General features: G+C 37.6%; 1 protein-coding gene across 1 annotated transcript in view; it reads left to right on the forward strand.

The window, feature by feature from the left end:
• Nucleotides 1-21,111, forward strand: part of DOK6 (docking protein 6) — a 411,319-nt gene that overhangs the window by 254,435 nt on the left and 135,773 nt on the right. The window contains exon 5 of the mRNA XM_070627867.1: nt 318-507. Coding sequence (XP_070483968.1) covers nt 318-507 — 190 coding nt within the window. The remainder of the gene's footprint in view (nt 1-317; nt 508-21,111) is intronic.

Below are 21,111 nucleotides of genomic sequence, written 5' to 3' on the forward strand. Positions count from 1 at the left end.
CATTTGGGCAGAGACCCCACTTAGCTTTTCACCCTGATGGTTCCACTGTGCAATTTAACCATTTCATCCCATCACAGAGAATGCTTGCAACAAAAAGTTGTAGAATGAGGGGATGAATTAATGATTGAAAATGTTTTCATTAATGTTTCATACACCAAATGGAAAAAGATAGCATTTTGCAGTGTATATTGATGTCACCAAGGGACATGGTAATGCTTTCTGAAGGCTATAGAAAGGTATACAAATAAATTACAATGCTGCCATAAAGAGTCACACCTCTTTTCACTTAATTTTCTCCATTCTTTGTTTCTTTACAGAGCGATTCAATGTGTATCTGATGCCTACACCAAATCTGGATATTTATGGCGAATGCACAATGCAGATCACTCATGAGAATATCTATCTCTGGGATATCCACAATGCCAAGGTCAAACTGGTGATGTGGCCTCTCAGCTCACTGAGGAGATATGGGCGGGACTCAACGTGGTTCACGTTTGAGTCAGGAAGGTAAGCTCGAAGGGCAGCAACCAGGGGCGGGAGGTGAAGGACAGACTCCTGAAGGAAAATTTCTGTCCCCTGGTGCCCAGGGTGACCATTGTTTTTATAAAGGGTAGGAATCACAAAATACATAATTTCTTCAAATTCTTGTTGATAATCTGAATAAAACTGTGTTAATGCTATGGCAGGTTAATTACCCCATTCAAAATAATTCCCGTGTCTTACACTGGCATCAAACTAGTTTTATAATTATTTTAATCCTGCAATATATTTTGCAATATTATTACAGTACTGTATTTTTGGTGTATCTTACTATATTTTTGGTGCAATAGGATTCCCATAAAATTCATCATGTCCTTGCTGGCATTATTTTTGTGACTATTTTATAAGCAAACAATATTGAAAGGAGTTTTCCATAAAATTGTTTAAATATTACTTTTTAGGTTTGAGAAGTTATCCAGATGTTTGTATTAATAACATTAGCTAAGTATAAATATTAATTCAGAATGACTGAAGAAATGTTGGCGAATTCATAAATTATGAAATGTGTAACTCAGATTTTAAACTTAGTCTGTCAGGGCAAATGCATTGGTTTCTTGATCACAGCATATGGTTGGAATCCATAAATGTCTGAAATGAATGCTTGCTTCATAGCCATTATTCACAGACATGGGTTTAGACATGAGCTTCAACCAACTAAATAAATGTCATTATGCTATGACCCCTTTGTGATATTGTTCATGCATCCAAGACAAGACTTAGGTTTGGAAATTCCATATAAGAGATATTTAATGCATCAGTCTTCACACTGGGATCGTGATTTATCACATTCTCAAAATGAATCTGTGGCATTATAAGGTAATTGTGGTGAAGTCACTACGTGACTGGATAGGCAAATTATGATATAGTTGTACAACAATACTACCTACCAATGACACACACATGGCTGAATCTCAGAAACATTATTCTAAGCAATATGTATGATTCCATTTGTAGAAAATTCTACAACAGGCAAAACTAATCTATAGTGACAGAAAGCAAATCAATGGTTCCTTGGGGTTAGGGATTGGTAAAGAATGAAACTCAAAGGGGCACAAAGGAACTTGGGGGTTGATAAAAATGTTCTATTTTTTGACATTTGTCAAAAACCATGGAACTCTTTACTAAATATTGTTGAGTATTATTGTATCCAAATTATACCCCAATGTTTTTAATGTGAAAAAAAAAATGTGGGGAAAGAAAGCAGAAGGGGATTTTTATTCTTATTTTATGTACTTTCATACTGTTGGGATGTTTGGCAATGAGCATTTCTTAACTTTACAATAAAACACTTCCTCTGGAAGGAATGGAGCCAAGGAGGGAGAGAGAGCCCCAAGCATTCTCTAGATAGGGCGTCTTGAAACTGCAGGCTACATCCAGGCCTTTATTCCTAGATGAGTACAATAAGGTCAGAAATCTGTTTTCATAACCTGGGCAGGATTTGCACTTTTTACATTTCCTTTGTAAATCTCCATTTTTCCTTAATATTGAGATTTTTAATACCTCATATTGTCTGATTGAAAAGTTAACACAAACTTTTGAGGGAGAAGTTGCAAAGAAAAGCTTAAAGTCACTCGTAATTTCTCCATCTTGAGAAGAATCAAGATTTTTAATATTTTGCTGTACTTTATTCCAATATATTTTCACTTAATATTATATTGAGAAGTAATCTGAGTCCTTTAAAAACAAGATTCTAATGGTTATATGGTATCTGAACATATGGCTATGTCATCATTAATTTAACATTAAGATGTTTCCAAAATGAGCTTTTATAAATAAAGCCACAATGACCATCTGTGAAAAGATGTGCAAGCCTCTGATTATTTTCTTAACGGAGCCTTTTTAAAGAAGAATTAATGGGTCAAAGGATGTGAACATCTTCAAGGTTCTTCACAATATAGCAAATTGCTTTCAAGGAAAGTAATATCAATTCATACACGCTCTAATGATGCAAGGAGAGTGCTCTTCTTGACCTCATAACCACAAGCATTAAAATGATGATTTAAGATGTTTCTATTTTGAGAGAGGAGTGGATATCTTTTTTTGTTCTTTCTCTTCCATTTGTTTCTTTATCTTTGTGATTGAAGGTTTGTCCTTGTGCATACTGTTTATTTGTATTTGTTTCCTTCTCTGAATTTTGGATACTCTTTACCCTTTAATAATTGGGATATTGACCATTTTTCTGTGCATCTATTTGTAAATTCCTGATGATCTCACTCTTGTTAAAGGGAGCCAAGGGCAGAAGGTTTTGTCCATGCTTGATCCAGAATACTAAAAGCAGGACATTGTGTTACCTGGGTCAGGACTGGGGAAGGGGAGAGGGAGTTCGGGGGAGGGGGAGGGCATGGCTGATGAGATAGGGGACAATTTAAAGGACAAATTGGCAGGTGACGCCTGGCTAGTCAAACTAGCAAACATTGAGCTGAAGATCTACATTTTCTGGGTTTTATTTGAGTTACTCTTTGCACAGGTCCTATCATTTGGTAGCAATTTTTAGTCATTTATTTATATTACTACATATACTAGAAAGTAATAAATTGCATATGTTGAAATACTCTTTTTTTTGCTGACAGGCCTTTTTCAAAATGCATTGTTAAATTCTACTGTGCCAATAAAATATAGAAACAAACAATAAGAATGGATCTAGATGATCTTTTCTGGAGGAACATACCTCGTACATCCTTAGAATTATAAGCATGCTCCATAAGCCTCAAGGAGCTCATGCGGAGTGTGAGGATGGATGGAGAAGACTGACCAGGAAGCTTGAGTGAGAATCGTCCTCAGTGGGCGTGGTGTTGAGTTGAATTCATAGTCTCATGCCAGCTTAGAGCAATTGCATTTTTACCATAACAACTTTAAGAGTAAAAAACACCCAATTTGCTATGCAATCTCATTTTATCAAAAAGTCAAAAAAGATATCCAGACCTGTAGGGGCTGTCATAGGATTCATGATTATGTGCAATTTTATTCTATGAAAGACAAAACTACTTTTTTAACTGCTGATGTGGCATTTTCACTTCATGTAAGCACATAAATATTGTAAGCAAAAATCAGAATGAGTGCAAGTGCCTGCACAACAAAATTCAAGTGAACCCCAAATCCTTTTTTTATAAAATTGTTGTTCAAAATATAATCTCTTTATTCAGCACAATGCTTAATATAAGAAAATTGGTGCTAAAACATATGTCTTATTAACTGTGATAATATTGTCTCTATTTAGAAGCCTGATAAAAATCTGGTTATAGATTATTAACAATTGTTTAACAATTAAACAATACGTAAATATTGCAATACAGTTCCTCTGGAAAGATGGTTAATGGAAGCAAATGCTATACGTGCTATAATCAAGGCTTCTGTGTTGTCATAGGTAGGCTTAATTTATCCCTGAAGCTTTTTTGATCAATAATGCAGAGAGAAATCCTTCCTCTTTTTAATGCATGACCAATTAGTTAAAAGGAAAGGTAAGGCAGAGAGTTCTTAAATGTAATACCAAAGCACGATACCTCCAAAATTAATTGGATTGTATCAAAATTAAAAACTTACCTCTGCAAAAGAGACTTTTAGGGAATAAAAAGACAAGACATAGATCTGGAGAAAATATTTGGAAGTCACATTTTTCACAAAGCAGTTGTATCCAAAATATATAAAGAACCTTAAAACTCAACAATAAGAAAAAATACAACCCAATTTGAAAAATAGGCAAAAGATTTGAGCAGGCACTTCACCATAGAAGATATTTGATTGACTGATAATCACATCAAATGATGTCAGTCATTAAAGAAATGCAAATTAAAGCCAAAATGAGATACAACTCTATATCTATTATAATGGCTAAAATCAAAGAGAAAAATCTGACAATACCAAGTGCTGACAGGGATGCACAGCAAATGAAACTCTCATATAATGTTGGTGAGAATTCAAAATAGTATAGCCATTTTGGACAGTAATTTTGGCATTTTTTAAAATAAACTTAAACATCCACTTAACATATGACCAAGCAATCGAGCTTACAGATATTTCCTCATGAAAAATAAAAAGATATATTCGTATCAAAATCTGTACATGAATGTTAATAGCCATTTTATTTATCTTTGCCAAAAACTGGACAAACCAAATGTCCTTCACTGAATGGATAAAGAAACTGATAAATCCATAGAGTGCTACTCAGCGACAAAAGGAGCCAACAGCTGATACACACAGAACGATATATCACGAGTGCATTGTTCTAAGTGAGAGAAGCCAGATTCAAGACAACATGCTCTATGATATCATTTATATGAAAAAAAGATAGAAAAGAGACCAGTGATTGACAGAGGGTAGGGTGTGGAGAGGGATTGGCTACAAAGTAACAACATAAAGGAACTTTTGGGCATGATGGAACTGTTCTTTATCTTGCTTGTGGTGGTGGATATGCAATTCTATACAGTTGCCAAACCCAGAGAACTGTATAGTACAAAGAGTGAATGCTGCCATATGGAAAATTTTAAATTTAAAAAAAGTAAAATGTTGGGGCCGGCCCCATGGCTGAGTGGTTGGAGTTCTGTGTGCTCCACTTTGGCATCCCTGGTTCATGGGTTCAGATCCCTAGCACGGACCTACTCCACTCATCAGCCTTGTGGTGGAGGCATCCCACATACAAAATAGAGGAAGAATAGCATAGATATTAGCTCAGGGCTAATCTTCCTCAAGCCAAAAAAGAAAAAAAGGAGAATTGACAACGCATATTAGCTCAGGGCGAATCACCAAAAAAAAAAAGGAAAGAGTTTTGCACATATAGTCAAATGATTGTTGACAGAGGTGCCAAGACTGTACAGTGGAGAAAGGACAGTCTTTTCAACAAATGGTGCTAGGAAGACTATTTCTCCACATGCAAAAGAATGAAGTCCTCCCCTTACCTGTCACTATATAGCACAAAGATCAACTCATAATGGATCAAAGACCTAAATGGAACACCTAAAGCTATAAAATTCAGAAAAAAGATAGGGCAAAAGCTTCACAATTTTGGATTTAGCAATGATTTCTTGACTATGACACAAAAGGCACAGGCAACAAAAGAAAAAAATAGACAAACTGGACTTACTGAAAACTTAAAGAATTTGCGCATAAAAGACAGTATCAACAGAGTGAAAAGGTAACTCACAGAGTGGAAGAAAATGTTTACAAATCATATATCTGATAAGGGATTAATATCCAGAATATATAGAGAGCTTTGAAAAATTAACAACAAACAAACCCAATTAAAAAATGAGCAAAGGACTCAAGTAGACATTTCTCCAAAGAAGATATACAATGTCCAATAAGCACATGATAGCGTGCTTAACATCACTCATTTTTAAAGAAATGCAAATCAAAGCTACAATGAGATGCCACCTCACATGCATCAGGAGAGCTACTATCAAAAAAACACAAAATAATAAATGTTGGCGAGGATGTGGAGAAACTGGAACTTTTTTGCCCTGTTGATGTGAAATGTAAAATTGTAGAGCCCCTGTGGAAAACAGTATGGTAGTTCTTCAAAAATACTAAAATAAGATTCCCATATGATCCAGCAATTCTCCTTATGGGTATACATCTGAAAGAATGGAATAAGGCAACAAATGGGCCACTCTGGTGGGGATGTTATAATGCAGGAGACTGTTCTGGGTAGGGGAGCGGAGTAGCTGGGAAATCTCTGTACCTTTCCTGCCATTTCTCTGAGAAACTAAAAACTACTAAAAAATGGTCTTAATAAAAAAAAGTTACACTGAATACCTTAAATGTATACAATTTGAACTTGTCTATTACACCTCAATAAAACTGGGGAATAAAAGAAATCTAGTGTCTAGAAGTGTTGGAATATATTTTTGACCTACATTTTATAGTCATATTGTTTCTCATACTCTAATACCTTGTGCCAAATGATATGATAAATTTCTATCACTTATTAGTAATTGCTGCTGAAACAATTTCCCTCCACCACACAAATATTTATTTTTTGACTTGCAACATGAAGCCTAAGATGTGTTAGCTGAGTTATGTTATAATGGAAGGACATGTGTTTTTGCCGCACTTATTAGACTTGGATTGAAATACTGGTTTTCTTCTATGTGTTTGGCCAAATTGATTTTCATTCTTGTGTCTTATGTCCTTCGTTTGTGAAAATAAGGACCAAAATATCTATTTTGTGACAAAATGCCTTTTGTGATGTATGTGAGAATTAGGCAAATGTTTGGAATGTATTCAGTGCATAAAAAATGTTAGCTTTTTGTCCCTTTTAACCCTTTTTAAACCTCTTTTGACTTGTTTTATTTATGATAATTGAAATTATTTAATTTATTAAATTTATAATTTTTAAAAAAAAATGATCAAGAGGCTATAATAAGATGGTAAAAATCACAGCAAATAAAAAATTAAAGGGAAGTCCCCAAAAAATGTTTTGAAATGGCTGATTTTGAAAATTTCAATTTTCTTCACCACATGGAAAGTATTTTTTTCTCTACCGTTTTGCTGTTGCTTAAAAATACTTAGATAATTCTAAATTTTTTAGGTTTAGTGAAATTATAGTTCTAGCTTAAAATGCACATCATGAATTAATTACTAGCATGACCACATGTATATAATATACTGTGTGTCTGTGACAGCTAAAGGTAAGGTGAATTCATAATTTTTATCTAGAATTGATTCAATACCAGGAAAAAACTAATCTTGCAAATGCAAAAGCAGCTGTAATGCTACTTTTCTCTTGCTAGATTTTTGTTGTGGGAGATTTAACATTTGTCTAACAAAAGTAGAAGACTTGAGTGTACATTTTCTTAAAATAGCAAACTATTGCAAAAAAATGCAAAAAAATTAACATTTGAGTCAGTGGTAAGTTTACCCATTTGACTAAGGACTAAAATATTTTCATTTGTGTGGGATTTTGACAGGACTCTGCCTATTTAATTTTCGCCCCTCATTCCTTAGTGTTCGTGGGTGGATTTCTAGCGTCATAGTGTTATGAGGCTTATGTGTGTGGTTATCACCACAATTAAACGAAATGACCCCAAAGTCATAAGACTGATCTTGAGTGGCACATTAACTCGCTTTGAAAATTCCTCTTAAAGGTTTCATAAATCAGTCTAAAATTGTGACAAAACACTGATGTATATGTCGCCTCCACAGATGACCACTTCCCCAGAAAAGGTCCCTTTGTTTACACTCAGCATATTTGTTAAAATACAGTCTCCATTTTGTAATTACATTCTGCAGCTGATACTTCAAAATCATGCCTGGGTGTTTTAGCTCTTTTCGTGGAAGAATGTTGATTTCTTCAAAGCAAGGGATCCTTTTAGATTCCCTATGTTGCCTCGTACAGTGCTGTGCATGTAAAAATAGATGTTTGCTGAATTAACCATCTCTTATATATATGTTACATCTGATAACTTTCAAAGCACATTATTTCATTTTATCCTTATGTCAGCACTGAAGGTGGTCATCACAGAAAACATTTTTATCAAGTTTTCATGGATGAGAAAATCCTCACAAAGTTTAATAAGGTGTAACTGAGGTCACGTGGAAAGTAAGTGACTGGCAAATGCAGAAGTCAAGTCTGAGTTGTCTGGTTCATTCTTCCAGGTCTTTTCACACCATGATTGCTCAGGAAAGAATGACCTAGTGCTGTGATCTGAATGTTTGTGCCCCCCCAAAATTCATATGTTGAATCCTAACCCCCAAGGTGATGATATTAGTTGGTGGGACAGTTGGGAGGTGATTAGGTCATGAGCCTGGAGCTCTCATAAATGAAATTAATGCCCTTATAAAAGAGACACCAGAGAGCTCCCTAGCCCCTTCTATTATGTGAAAACACACGCAACAAGATGGCATCTGTGACCCGGGAAACTCTCAGCAGACACCAGATCTGCCAGAGCCATGATCTTGCACTTCCTCGCCTCTAGAACAGTGAGAAATAAATTTCTGTTGTTCATAAGCCACCAGTCTGCGGCATTTTGTTATAGCGGCCCAAATGGACTAAGACATCTGGCTACTCTATTTATTTGAAATTCTTAACCTAGTTAAAGGATCCATTATGAGATATCCCACAACGTCACTAGATAGATATATCTAAAATTTAAATCTATGTTTACTTTTCTACATTAAAAGCAACTCCCTACTGCCTGTAAGACAAAGACCAAGTTTTTTGGCATGGCCTACAAAGCGCTTCTGGTTCTGAGTTTTATCTGCCTTTCCAGCAAACTCTCTGCCTACTTCCTGCTTCCCACTCTCAACTTCAGCAGCAAAAGCAACTAATAAAGAACATCTACGCTTTGCCCATGCTGTCCATCCATCCTGAATGTCCTGCCACCTCCCCCCACCCTCCCACTTTAGCTTGAATAATCCCAACTCATCTTTTATGATTCCACTTGCAGACCATTTCCTTCAGTAAATCTTTCCTAAGTCCCTAAAATTGGATTTAATGCCCTTTTGCCTACACAGTACTGCTTTCCAAATATCTCATGCTCCCTGGCATTTCCCAACACCCAGTGCAGTCTGGGGAACCATCTGACTAGTTCCAGCAAAGGGCTATGAACAGAAGTGATGTATGCCTGAGCTAATGCATTTATTTTTATGCAAGTGTTGTCCTGGTTGCTCAGGATACTTGCCCAGAACCAAAGTGAACTAGCATGAGTGAGAAATTCCTATTTCATTAAACCACTGAGATTTTGTTTATTATTTAAGAATAAGTCTATTTGATCCTGATAGAAATTGATAGCAGGAGTGCTGCAGTAATAAATAAATGGCCCTAAAATATGTAGCACTGAAGTAGTGGTTAGACAAAGGATTGTAGGGGAAGAAAAATTATTCCTCTACCCTCTAGGTTCTTCTGGCTGGTTTATTAAATTGACATGAGACAGAATAACAGGAGAAAATCAAACAAATTTAATGACATGTATACATGGGAGAAACTGAGGAAAACTGAGTAACTCGCCAAAATGACAAAGCCACCACCTTAATCTTCAGCTAAAGACAATGGAGGATGTTAGGAGTAGTGGTTTGGGACTTCAGAGGGGAGGAAGGCAATTCAGATGGAGATGGAATAGCAAATGTTTGGTAAACAAATGCTTTCTGGGCCATCTATAGACAATATGACCTGAGAGAGAACTTTGATAAAATGGGCCTTGCTAGGTGCCTTCCTGTCTACCACACCTAGAGTTATCTATGGTGATAGTTCCTTCCTAGGACAGGCCTTCTATCTTAAATTCTTTTAGGCAGTTAAGGGGAAGGTCAAAGTTTTTTTCTGAGTCTTTTGTTCTTCAAAATAATCAAGCTAAAGAGACACATTTTGGGGCAGCAAACTCTGACCCCCCACAGAATACAGAAAAGTGATAAGGAAGCTGGGAAATGATGTGCAGTGTGAGATGTTGGTGAAACTCTTGCCTCTGGGTAGAACTTATGATAACTTGGTAGGCCAATGGCATGTGTCATGAACTTCTAGAATGAAGGACAAATACAAATTAAAATTAAGAGGCTTAATTCTCTCTTTTGAAAATGGGGCAAAGATTGCTCTCCCCTCCCTTTTTCTTAGAACATTTACTTTAGAAAACTTAAAATTGTAAGTACTTTCCCCTCTCTGAAATGTATATAAATACTTTTGAAAACTAAACAGATCTTTTGTCAGCTTTAAGAACCAGGAATGCCTTTCTCAAGGAGTCAGGAACCACCTCTTTGAAATGTAAACATCAAAGGAGAGAGCGCTGCTGACTTCCAGTTACTGTGGGAGGATAGGCGCCAACTGCACTGGACACTGCTCCAAACTGCAAAACTACCTCCTGTCATAAAGATATGAGAAGGTTGCTTTTCCTCTGGATAAAGCAAATTAGCTAACAGAGATGGTCACTCCAATTACCAGGTGAATCCAGATCCTCTTATTTGAGACTAGTTATTGTTTATCTTGAGAGGCATTGGGTTATATCTGCTTGACTATAAAAAGGATGAGATGTCTTTCTCTCTTTGCAATGTCTTAATGGATTGCCTGTGATGTGTATCGCATTCTGGTTTAAAATGTATAAAATAATGAGTGTTTTCTTTCTTTCCTACCTTTGCAGAGAGGATTTTTGGATTGGGAGAAGATTTTGTTTTAAATTGTATTTCCTAACAACGTCTAGAGGAAGAAGTTAGAAAACAAAACGTTAATAGTGTTTGTTGGCTGGCAAGGTACTACAAAGACAGGGTCTCAGGAAAAAATTGAGAACTTACGAGCAAAAATGAAAGGGATTTGAAAAATTCAAAACCTTGCAAAATTGAAAAAGATAATTATGTTGAGTCACCAAAGAATAGGAGATAAAATTAAGAAAGTCTTTAAGTGAGAAAAGCAAGTTAAAACAGCTCAGGAAAAAGATCATATTGAGTGTGTTTCTCCACACTTTTGCCAAAACCTCTCAGTTGATTAAAGTGTGTCAAGGTATGGGGCTGGCCCCATGGCCGAGTGGTTAAGTTCGCGCGCTCCGCTGCAGGCGGCCCAGTGTTTCGTTAGTTTGAATCCTGTGCGCGGACATGGCACTGCTCATCAGACCACGCTAAGGCAGCGTCCCACATGCCACAACTAGAAGAACCCACAACGAAGAATACACAACTATGTACCGGGGGGCTTTGGGGAGAAAAAGGAAATCTTAAAAAATAAATAAATAAAAAAGTTAAAAAATAAAAATAAAAAAATAAAGTGTGTCAAGGTAAAAAGCTGCTTTAGTGTATGGTATCTAGTATAATCTTTTAATTAGATAAAAATGGCCGAGCGTAAAGAATTGGTTCGGTGAGTGGTGCTCTTACAGAACTTGATGAAGTCAAAGTAGCATCTTTAAATCAAAAGAGATAGTTTTGGGGAAGAGGAAACAAAATATAGCAAATTCAAGAAGTGTGTCTTAAAAAGCACTCCAAAAATGGTGGATATTGCCTTTGCTACGTATGATCAACTGAAATTAAATATACAAGCAACCTAGTAATGTTTTGACAAACTTTTACAGGGGTAAAAAAAAACCCTAAGCCAAAAATGTTTATTTTTTAAGACTTGTGTCAACGAAAATAATCCGTAATCAATCTATAAATGAAAATTTGGGTGAGTTTATTCTGAGCTGAAATCTGAGGACCATGGCCCAGGGCCTTTCTTCCCAAAGGAAGAAAGGGCACCGAAGAAGTGGGGTGCACAGAGTGGTTATATACCCCCAAACAGGGTGTTCCACATATGATTGAAATGTCCCTCCCACAATAGTCACAAGATTGCCCTGTAGGCACAGCACTTGATGGACACAGCAGGTAGTGGGTCTGCTATCTCGGAGGGTGTAGCAGGAGGCAAGTCTGTTGTCTTGAGCTGGGCGGTCACAGGTGAGCGCAGCAATCAGTTTCTAGCCTAAGGAAAGATGCTTAATCCTTAAGGAGACGCCAAAGTTGGGAGGGGGAGGGAAGTTGCACCTTTATCTCAAGGGCCTTTGTTCTTGCCATAGGGAATATCTAAAGCAGATATACAGTGAATGCTCAACAGCCAAGGTCAGGCCCTTTTGGAAAGACAAGGTCAGGCCGAATTAGGTTTATACCAAATGCCTTCCTCATATTCTCCAATATATCCTATTGCTTGCCATTTTTATTTGTCACTTGCTAATAATCAGATCTCTCACATAAACTTTGGAGGGCGGAAAGTCAGCTGAGAAATGTGCAGAGCCTCAGAGGGAATATTTTCCCAATGTCCCATTCACATATGGCCAAGGAGGATAATGGTAAAGGAAAATCCTCCAAGGGGGCAGAAGACAGAGCCAAGGAGAAGGAAGGATAAGCCAGCTTCTCTCAAAGAGCAGAATGAGGGTCAAGGGTCACTGTTGCCCTGCAAGCAGCATTTCAGAATTACCAGGGCCAGTCCTGCCTGCAGTGTGTCTGCTGTCCCTTCTCTGTTTGAAGGGGAGTGTTTGCTTCAGCAGGCTTCCAGTTCCTCTTGAACCACTGCTTATTGGGTTGGGGTGGATAGAGGCAGAAAAATTCTGTTTAGATCATTCTTTTGGAACAAAGAGAAGTCGTATCTGAAGCTGAGGTAGACACAGCTGCTCATCACCCACAGATTCTGGACTGAACTAGAGTCAATGGCCGGAGGGATTGCTTTTTGGTTTGTCTCCCTTAGGGAAGGACTGAGTATGTGAGAAGATGGGAGAAACAGGATCCTTGCTGACCAGAAGAGAAGGTTGTGGCAGAGACAGTCTTGCTTACCACATATTTCACTTACTCCCCTATGTTTACCTGTACTCCTGCAGTAAGGTGGGGTCACTTGAGACAGTGTTTGGACAATGGACCACTAATGAAAGTAACACACTTTGCATGTGCCAAAATATTTAAATGTCTTGTATTAGCCAACTTGGATTGTCATACCAAAATATCACAGACCGTGGCTTAAACCACAGAGACTTATTTCTCACAGTCCTGGAAGCTGAAAAATCGAAGATCAAGGTACCAGCTCATCAGTTCCTTCCTGGCTTCCAGACTGCCACCTTCTCGCTGTGTCTTCACATGGTGGAAGGGAGAGAGAGGAAGCAAGTTCTCTGGTGTCCCTTTTTATAAGGACACTACTCCTATTGGATCAGAGGCCCACCCTTATGACCTCAACTAATCTTAATTACCTCTGGTAAAGCCCTGTGTCCAAACACAGCCACATTGGTTGTTGAGACTTCAACATATGAATTTGGGGGGACACAATTCAGTCTAGAGCATGCCTACTGGAGAATTTTCCAGGACTTTCACCTACTGTGGAGACTAAAGTGGTCTAATGTTGAGATGTCTGAACCACAAGATTGCAGCAGCATAGGTTTCTAAATCCAGACCTACATCAGTCATAGCTTGAGTGAGAAATAACCTTTGCTGTATTAAGCTGTTACCAAAACCAAAGTGGGTTCGCCTCCTGGTGAGTTAAATCAAACTCTCCACCAGGAGTAAGTGGTCTCACAAAGTAAGGTACATTTGTAGCAAATAGGAGACCGTAAGAAGTCATTTCCAAAGTCATAGCATCTCCAAACAAAGGGAAGCAGAAACATTTATTTTGGATGGGGTGTGAATATTCAAAAGGAGAGGAGGGTATTCGCTTGTTCAGGCTCCGTTGGAAAACATGCTTCCACATGAGCATGCAGGTGATGGTAATAAGGCCTAAGCTTCTGCTGGAGAGATCTTAGCATTAAAAGCAAGGCAAGGGACATAGGTGTAGCTCTCTGGTGAGGCCTGGTCTGGTTCAGGGTGGTTGATGATTGCATCTCCTTAACAAAACAAAAGGGAAAAAAAAGAATTTAGAAAAACAATTACATACTTCCAAACCCACACTTGAGTTCCGTGGGGAAACTAGTCCTCAGTGACAAAGCCATTGAGATTTGAGGTTCACATTATTATTATTTTTTAAATTACACAGTATAACGTATCCTATTTTCCTAGTATGCAACCCTTCTGTGGTTTCAGTACTCACTCGCTAAATCTCTTTTGCTGCAATTCCTGCATTGTATTGTAATCATTGCTCTGTCTGTCCCTCTAAGTACTCTGTGAGCTCATTAAGGGCAGGGATTATGTTTTAGCCATCTCTATTTCTCTAGTTCTTACCACAGTATTTGATAAATGATTGAAAGTGTCCTAGAGACTAAATCGAGTTTTTGATGTCACAAAAAGATTTAAATCTTAATGTTCAGTTGAGTTTTAATCACATGGTATAGGGAATAGGGAAGGCCCTCCTTGAAAATTTGCGTCAGGAATAGATTAATGTTCAAAAATCATGTGTCTATATAGACTCTTCCTTTAATTCCCAAGAAGTATTGCTAATCCAAAGCCTTTTAGGAATTTAGAGCCTTTTTTCCCTACGTCTAATTTGGTAAATCTCTTGCTACTATAATACTGGGACTAATTTTTCCCCTAGGATAAAGCATTAATTAAATGACTTAGGAAACTGTTCTTATCAAGAAATGGAGGCTCTGATCTTAATTTTTGCTCCATTAACTTTAAAGTTCAATACACTTTTATTGAACCCACACATACTTTAGCATGAATTGCTTTTCATTCAACTGGTCTATAGGGATCTCAATGACAGTTTTGGCCTTCATTTTAGGTTTTTAAATTCTCCTTCAGAAAGTTCCTAAACTTTAGTAATAGTCATTAAATCAAGGAATGATTGCTGGAATCAAGGGGATAAAAATCGGTGGAGACTTGTGAAGTTCTGGTTTGATCTGCTCCTCAGACTGGTGGCAGATCACCACCTCCACCGGTGAGCCAATGTGACTCACATCTCACAGGAGACTACTCCAGGCTGGCTTTGTTAGAACAACTGAACCATTCATTTATTAATTACTGATTCATTTATTCAAAAGATGTACATATTGTCACATTTCTGGAACTGGGATATATTTCGTTACTATTATGACATTGTATATTGAATAGCATTGTCCAATAGCTGCTGCCAGCTGGTGGTGGGGACGCAGTTGCCATTGCCTGCAAGCACACAGCCTTGGTCATAGATGCTCTTGTTTTCATCACTTCAATTGGAATTCTGTGTGGTTAGTGCTTCACTTCTTGAGTTTAATTCTATTTCAGTTTAATTGCAACTCTTCACTGTTTTAGTCAAGAAACCGTTAAGGACCATTTGAAAAGAAAGATTTGTTATAAACACCTTCTGGTAGGTAAAGTATGCACCAACCAGCATAAATCTTTAGAATAGGTGTCAGTGGTTTAGAAGAAAATCTTAAAGTGGAAAGCAGCATACTCTTTAATGAAGAAATGTATGCCACTAACATTCCTGATGGCAAATGAAATAGTATTTTGTGAAAAAAGAAAAATGTCATTGATAACTCTGGGTTGATTCAGAAGAGCTGGACTCTGTATGTCCAAAAGTTTTAGCAATTCCTTAGCTAACTTTCTTTACTTATATTTTCTTTTTATGCATGTATAAGAGTAACATACAATAATCCATGACAAGTGAGCCTGAGTCCTTCATTATATACAAAAATTTTTAAGTGATTAAAAAGAACCCTTGTATGATAGCATAACTGGTGCATGTTTCTTATAGTACATAAAATCAAGTAAGTCTTATAATCTTTGGTGTTTTATATTTGACAAAATATAGTAGTTATTGAGTTTGTATTATTTGCCAGGCATTATTCTAAGTGCTGGGGATAACTCAGAGAACAAAGGTCCCTGCCTTCATGATGCTTATAGGCCATTTAGGGAGGACAGTAACAAAACAAGCACAGTAGTATAAACATACATAATGCGTCAGGCATTGAGTGTTATGGAGGAAAAAAGCATAACATAGTAAATGGATAGGTATGCTGTAGATGGGTGCTATATGATGGAGTGTTCAAACAGGGCCTCTTATATAAGGTGATATTCCAGTAGATACCTAAAGGAAGTAAGGAAGAAGTTTTGTAGGTGGTTACTTGAGAAATAACATTCTTGGCAGAGGGAGTGTCAGGTCTAAAAGCCTGGCCAGGGGCAGTAGTGCACTTGCATAGTTAAGGGACAGAAAGTATGGCCAGAGGAGAGTGAGGGAGGGAGATTTAGAAGGGGACATCAGACAAGTGCTGTGGGCCACACACTTAGCAAAGATGCTAATTAGCATCTTTTGGGTCATATTAAGAACTTTGGGTTTTGCTTTGAATGGATTGGGAAGCCATTAGGGTATTTAGGTCAAGCATGAAGCAGTCTCAATTATACTATAAAAGAGATTACTCCAGATGTTGTATGGAAACCAGACTGTAGGGAGGAAAGGATGAAAGCAAGAAAAGCAGTAAGAATTCTCTTACAGGAATCCAGGCAAGAGATGATAGATCAAAAGTTTAGCAGGGTAGGGGGCCAACCTGGTGGTGTCATGGTTAATTTCACGTCCTCTGCTTTGGCAGCCCCGGGTGTGCAGCGTTGGATCCCAGGTGCAGACCTATGCACTGCTTATTAGGTCATGCTGTAGCAAGCATCCCACATATAAAATGCAGGAAAATGGGCACAGATGTTAGCTCAGGGCTACTCTTCCTCACCAAAAAAAAAGTTTAGTAGGGGAGAAGAGGAGAAACTTCCAGATTTATAGTCAGAGTCTGAATAGTTGCAGAATGTGAGAAAACTATATGAATCAAATATAACTTCAAGAATCGGACCAAGCAACCAGAAAAATGTTTGTTATGACATAGAACACTGAAAGGGTGAAAGACTGGGTTGAAAATCAGGAAATTTTTTTTGATGTGGTAAGTTTGAGATACCTCATAGACATCCAAGTGGAATTTCAGAAGGTGGCTAGATATATGTATCTGGATATTGGAGCAGAAGTTTGGATTACAGATATAAATTTGAGAATCACTATCATCTAGATTGCATTTAAAGTCATGTACCTGGATGCCTCACTTCTGGAGTGCCTACGATAGAGAACATGAGATACAAGTATCCGTTACTTACCCCTGCAGCAAAAGCACTTCACAAAGTAAATAATGTTAACCATGTTAAATGCTGCAGAGAGTCATACAACACAATATCAAAAAAAAAATCCAATTAAAAAATTGGCAGAGGATCTGGTAGACATTTTTCCAAAGAAGACATACACGTGGCCAACAGACACGTGAAAAGATGCTCAATGTCACTAATCATCACGGAAGTGCATATCAAAGCCACAATGAGATATCACTTTACACCCGTCAGAATCACACCCATCAGAATGACTATTATCAAAAAGACAACAAATAACAAGTGTTGGGGATGATGTGGAGAAAAGGGAACCCTTGTATACCACTGTTGGCAATGTAAATTGGTGCAACTGCTATGGCAAATAGTATGGAAATTCCACAAAAAATTAAAAATAGAATTACCATACAATCCAGCAATTCCATTTCTGGGTATTTACCTGAAGAAAATGCAAATATTAGTTTGAAGAGCTATGTGCTTCACTATGTTCATTGCAGCATTATTTACAATAACCAAGAGATGGAAGCAACCCAAGTGTCCTTTAATAGATGTTTGGATAATGAAAATGTGGTGTATATATACAATCGAATATTTCTCAGCCATGAAAAAGAGTGAAATCTTGCCATTTTGACAACATGGATGGACCTAGAGAGTATTATGCTAAGTGATATAAATCAGAGAGAGAAAGACAAATACCATATGATTTTACTTATATGTGGAATTTGAAAAACAAAACAAAGCAACAAAACCAAACAGAAACAAACTCATAGATACAAAGAACAAACTGGTGGTTGCCAGAGGGGAGATGGTGGCGGTATGGGCAAAATAGGTGAAGGGGATTGAGAGGTACAAACAGTTATAAAATAAATAGATCACAGGGATGTAATGTACAGCAAAGAGAACATAGTCAATAAAATGTAATAACTTTGTATGGTGACATGGTAACTAGACTTGCTGTGATCATTTCATAATATACGTAAATGTCAAATCACTCTGTGTACACTTGAAATTAATATAATGTTGTATGTCAACTATTCTTCAATAAAAAAAATGCCACAGAGAGAATGGGTAAGATGAAGCTTGAGAAATGACGTGTTGACTTTGCAAATCAGAGGTCACTCATGGCCTTGAAAAGAGCTGTTTCAGTGGAGTAGTGAGGACAAAAGATTGGAATGGGTTCAGGAGAGACTGGGAGGCGAGAAATTGGAGTCAGCAAAGACAGATGACTCAAGAAATTTTGTTGTGAAGATAACAGAGAAATAGAGAAGTAGCTGGAAGAGAATATGAGGTTAAAGTGTTTTTAAAAAAAGATGAGATATTAAAAAACATTTGCATGCTGATAGGAGTCATACTATACAGAGAAAAAATGATAAAGCGGAAGAAAGAGGGAAACATCCTAAATCAATATCCTTGAGTTGATGAGAGGAAATGGGATTAGTGAACAAGTTGACAGACTAGATTACAAAAAAGAAGAAAGTATAATGGAAGGTATAATGACATATAAATGGAGGTGGGCATTTGGAGGTCGTGTTAGAGGCATGTGAAGGTTGTCTTCTGTTAGCTTCTCTTTTCTTGGTAAAATAGGAAGTGAAGTAACTGACATGAGGCTAGAGGAAAAAGATGTTCAATATTTGATGCAAGAGAAGGTATGATATGGTTGTGTAAGAAAGTGAGTATGTCTACCAGGGAAATAGAGTAAGGTGGCCAGTTCTCACCAAAGCAGGGTTCTCTCGTACCCATCAGTGGAACCTGTGGCCGTATCCACTTTCCTCTGCTTTTCGATTCATCACCCAAGGCTACATCCAAACTACCCCAGGCGTCTGCTCTTTAGATCTTCTGTGCTAATCAACAGGGCTCAGGGCCTCCCTGCATCCTACGAGTGGACCAGGCAATGCTCAGGCTCATGTCCTTGCCCATTTCAAACACCCACCAGTTCTACTTTTCCTGGTCCACACTCAGAGTGGCTGGATGTGGGGATTGTGAGGGTTCTCCTAGAAGGCTGCAGCCTCTCTCTAGTGTGCTCCTATTTACAGTGTTTTCAGGTCCCCCAAATATCTGAGCATTTCTAAAGTCTCCTCCAACCCTTAACGTACCTTCTTGCCTCCAGTCATTTTATATTTTTGATCCTTATTTTCATTCCTGTCCATGCCATCTTGTCTACCTGGAAGACTCCCCTGCTGCACCCCACTACTCACATCACACACACACAGACAAACACACAATTGTTCAGGCATCCTTAACTTAGGTGCTCCACGACACCACTCCCTTACTGACTTACATATCATCTCTATACTGTAGCACTGAGTACACTGATTGCAAAGCCCAACACACACCAGTATAGTCCATGCTGCCCTAGGATCCTTTAAGAGGAGATATTTTTCCAGCTACATGCCTGGTGTGTGCTATGAATCTGTGAGATGAGTGAGAGGACACAGAATGAGGTAGAGCGTAACCACCAAGGGGAGCAGACTCACGCCTCTGGAGGAAGCCAAGCAGGGTTGTGTGGAAGATCAGAAGCATGACTCCAGTTCTGAGATTCTCTTTATCACACAGGTTAGGCAGAAAAAATAATAATCAGTCTCTTAATCACGCTGTTTCTACTCTAATGAGAGAGCGTAGGTAATACCAACAATTATGCCACTTTTTGAGGCAGAGAAGTGAGAACAAAAACCTCAGATATTATTTTCACTGTCAAGTATTTTATTCACTTAGTAGTAATGAAAGAGCTCAGTTCAGAATGATATTACAACAAAATCTGGGAACAAAGCAGCATAATAAATCACAAGAAAAGTTAACAAAGATGAGGACATCATATTACTTCATTTCTTTTTTGTCTAAAGTGCCTATGATTTAAAAAACAAATGTGTTAGTCTCTGGGTACAGTCAAAACATGTGCCTGTTTCCTAAAGTGAGAGTGACTTTGGCAGAAATGAAACATTCTCCTAGTGTCATCTTTTCGTAATTACATTTTACGCTGTGTGAGATTATGCCGACACTTTTCTGTGTTTAGAGAATGTTACTTTTGCATATCTTCCTTCCCTTCTCTCCCCTCCCCCTCCCCACACCCTCCCCTCCCCTCCTATTCCTCCCCCTCCCTTTCCTTCTTTTTACTAAATATCATTTACTTTGGTATCTCTCTTGCTTTCTTTGTTTCCTCTCTACCTGACAAATGCTAATCCAGTCCCTCCAAAACGTCAAACTTTCTCCAAGCTTTCCTTCTAAAACTTCTTAAAATTTCATGTAAAGTGATCTCCTTAAAAATCTAGTCTCTTAGAACGCTACAGCAGAGTTTATGATGTCGTTTAAATATGAACCCACAGAGCCCTAAATTTAAATTTAATTCTCTAAAGAAAAAAACTCTAAGAAAAGAAACTTTCAGAAAAAGATTCCTTTTCCTTTTTTTCCAGGTATTTTTTATTGTAGTACAGTACACATAAAAGAAAATTTACAATCTTAACTATTTATTTGTTAAAGATACTGGTTTTTTAGAGCAATTTTAGGTTCACAGCAAATCTGAAGGGGAGGTACAGAGATTTCCCATGTGTCCCCTGCCCTAACTCATACTTATCCTCCCCTGTTAGCAATATCCCCGACCAGAGTGGTACACTTGTGACAACTGATGAATCTACTTTGACAGGTCATAATCATCCAAAGTCCATAGTTTACACTAAGGTGCTCTCTTAGTGTTGTACATACTATGAGTTTGGACAAACGTGTAACATGTGTCCATCATTATGGTATCATTCAGAGTATGTTCATTGCCCTTAAAATCATCTATGCTGAGCCTATTCGTTCTAACCCCTTCCAGAAACCATTGAACTTCTACTGTTTCCGTAGTTCTGCCTGTTCAGAATATCATATGGTTGGAAATATACAGTAAGTAGTCTTTTCGGATTGGTTTCTATCACTTACTATTATGCATTTAAGGTTCCTCTCTATCTTTTTATGTCTTGGTAGCTCATTTCTTTTTAATATTGATAATATTCCATTGTGTCAATAAACCCAATATATTTATCCATTCACATACTGAAGGACATCTTGGTTGCTTCCAAATTTTGACAATTACGAATAAAGCTGCTATAAACATTCATGGGCAGGACATAATTTTTCACTTACTTTGGATATATACCAAGGAGCATGATTGCAGGGTCATATGGTAAGAGCAGTTTA

This window comes from Equus przewalskii, chromosome 7 (genome assembly GCF_037783145.1).
Source record: "Equus przewalskii isolate Varuska chromosome 7, EquPr2, whole genome shotgun sequence".
Classification (NCBI taxonomy): Eukaryota; Metazoa; Chordata; class Mammalia; order Perissodactyla; family Equidae; genus Equus; species Equus przewalskii.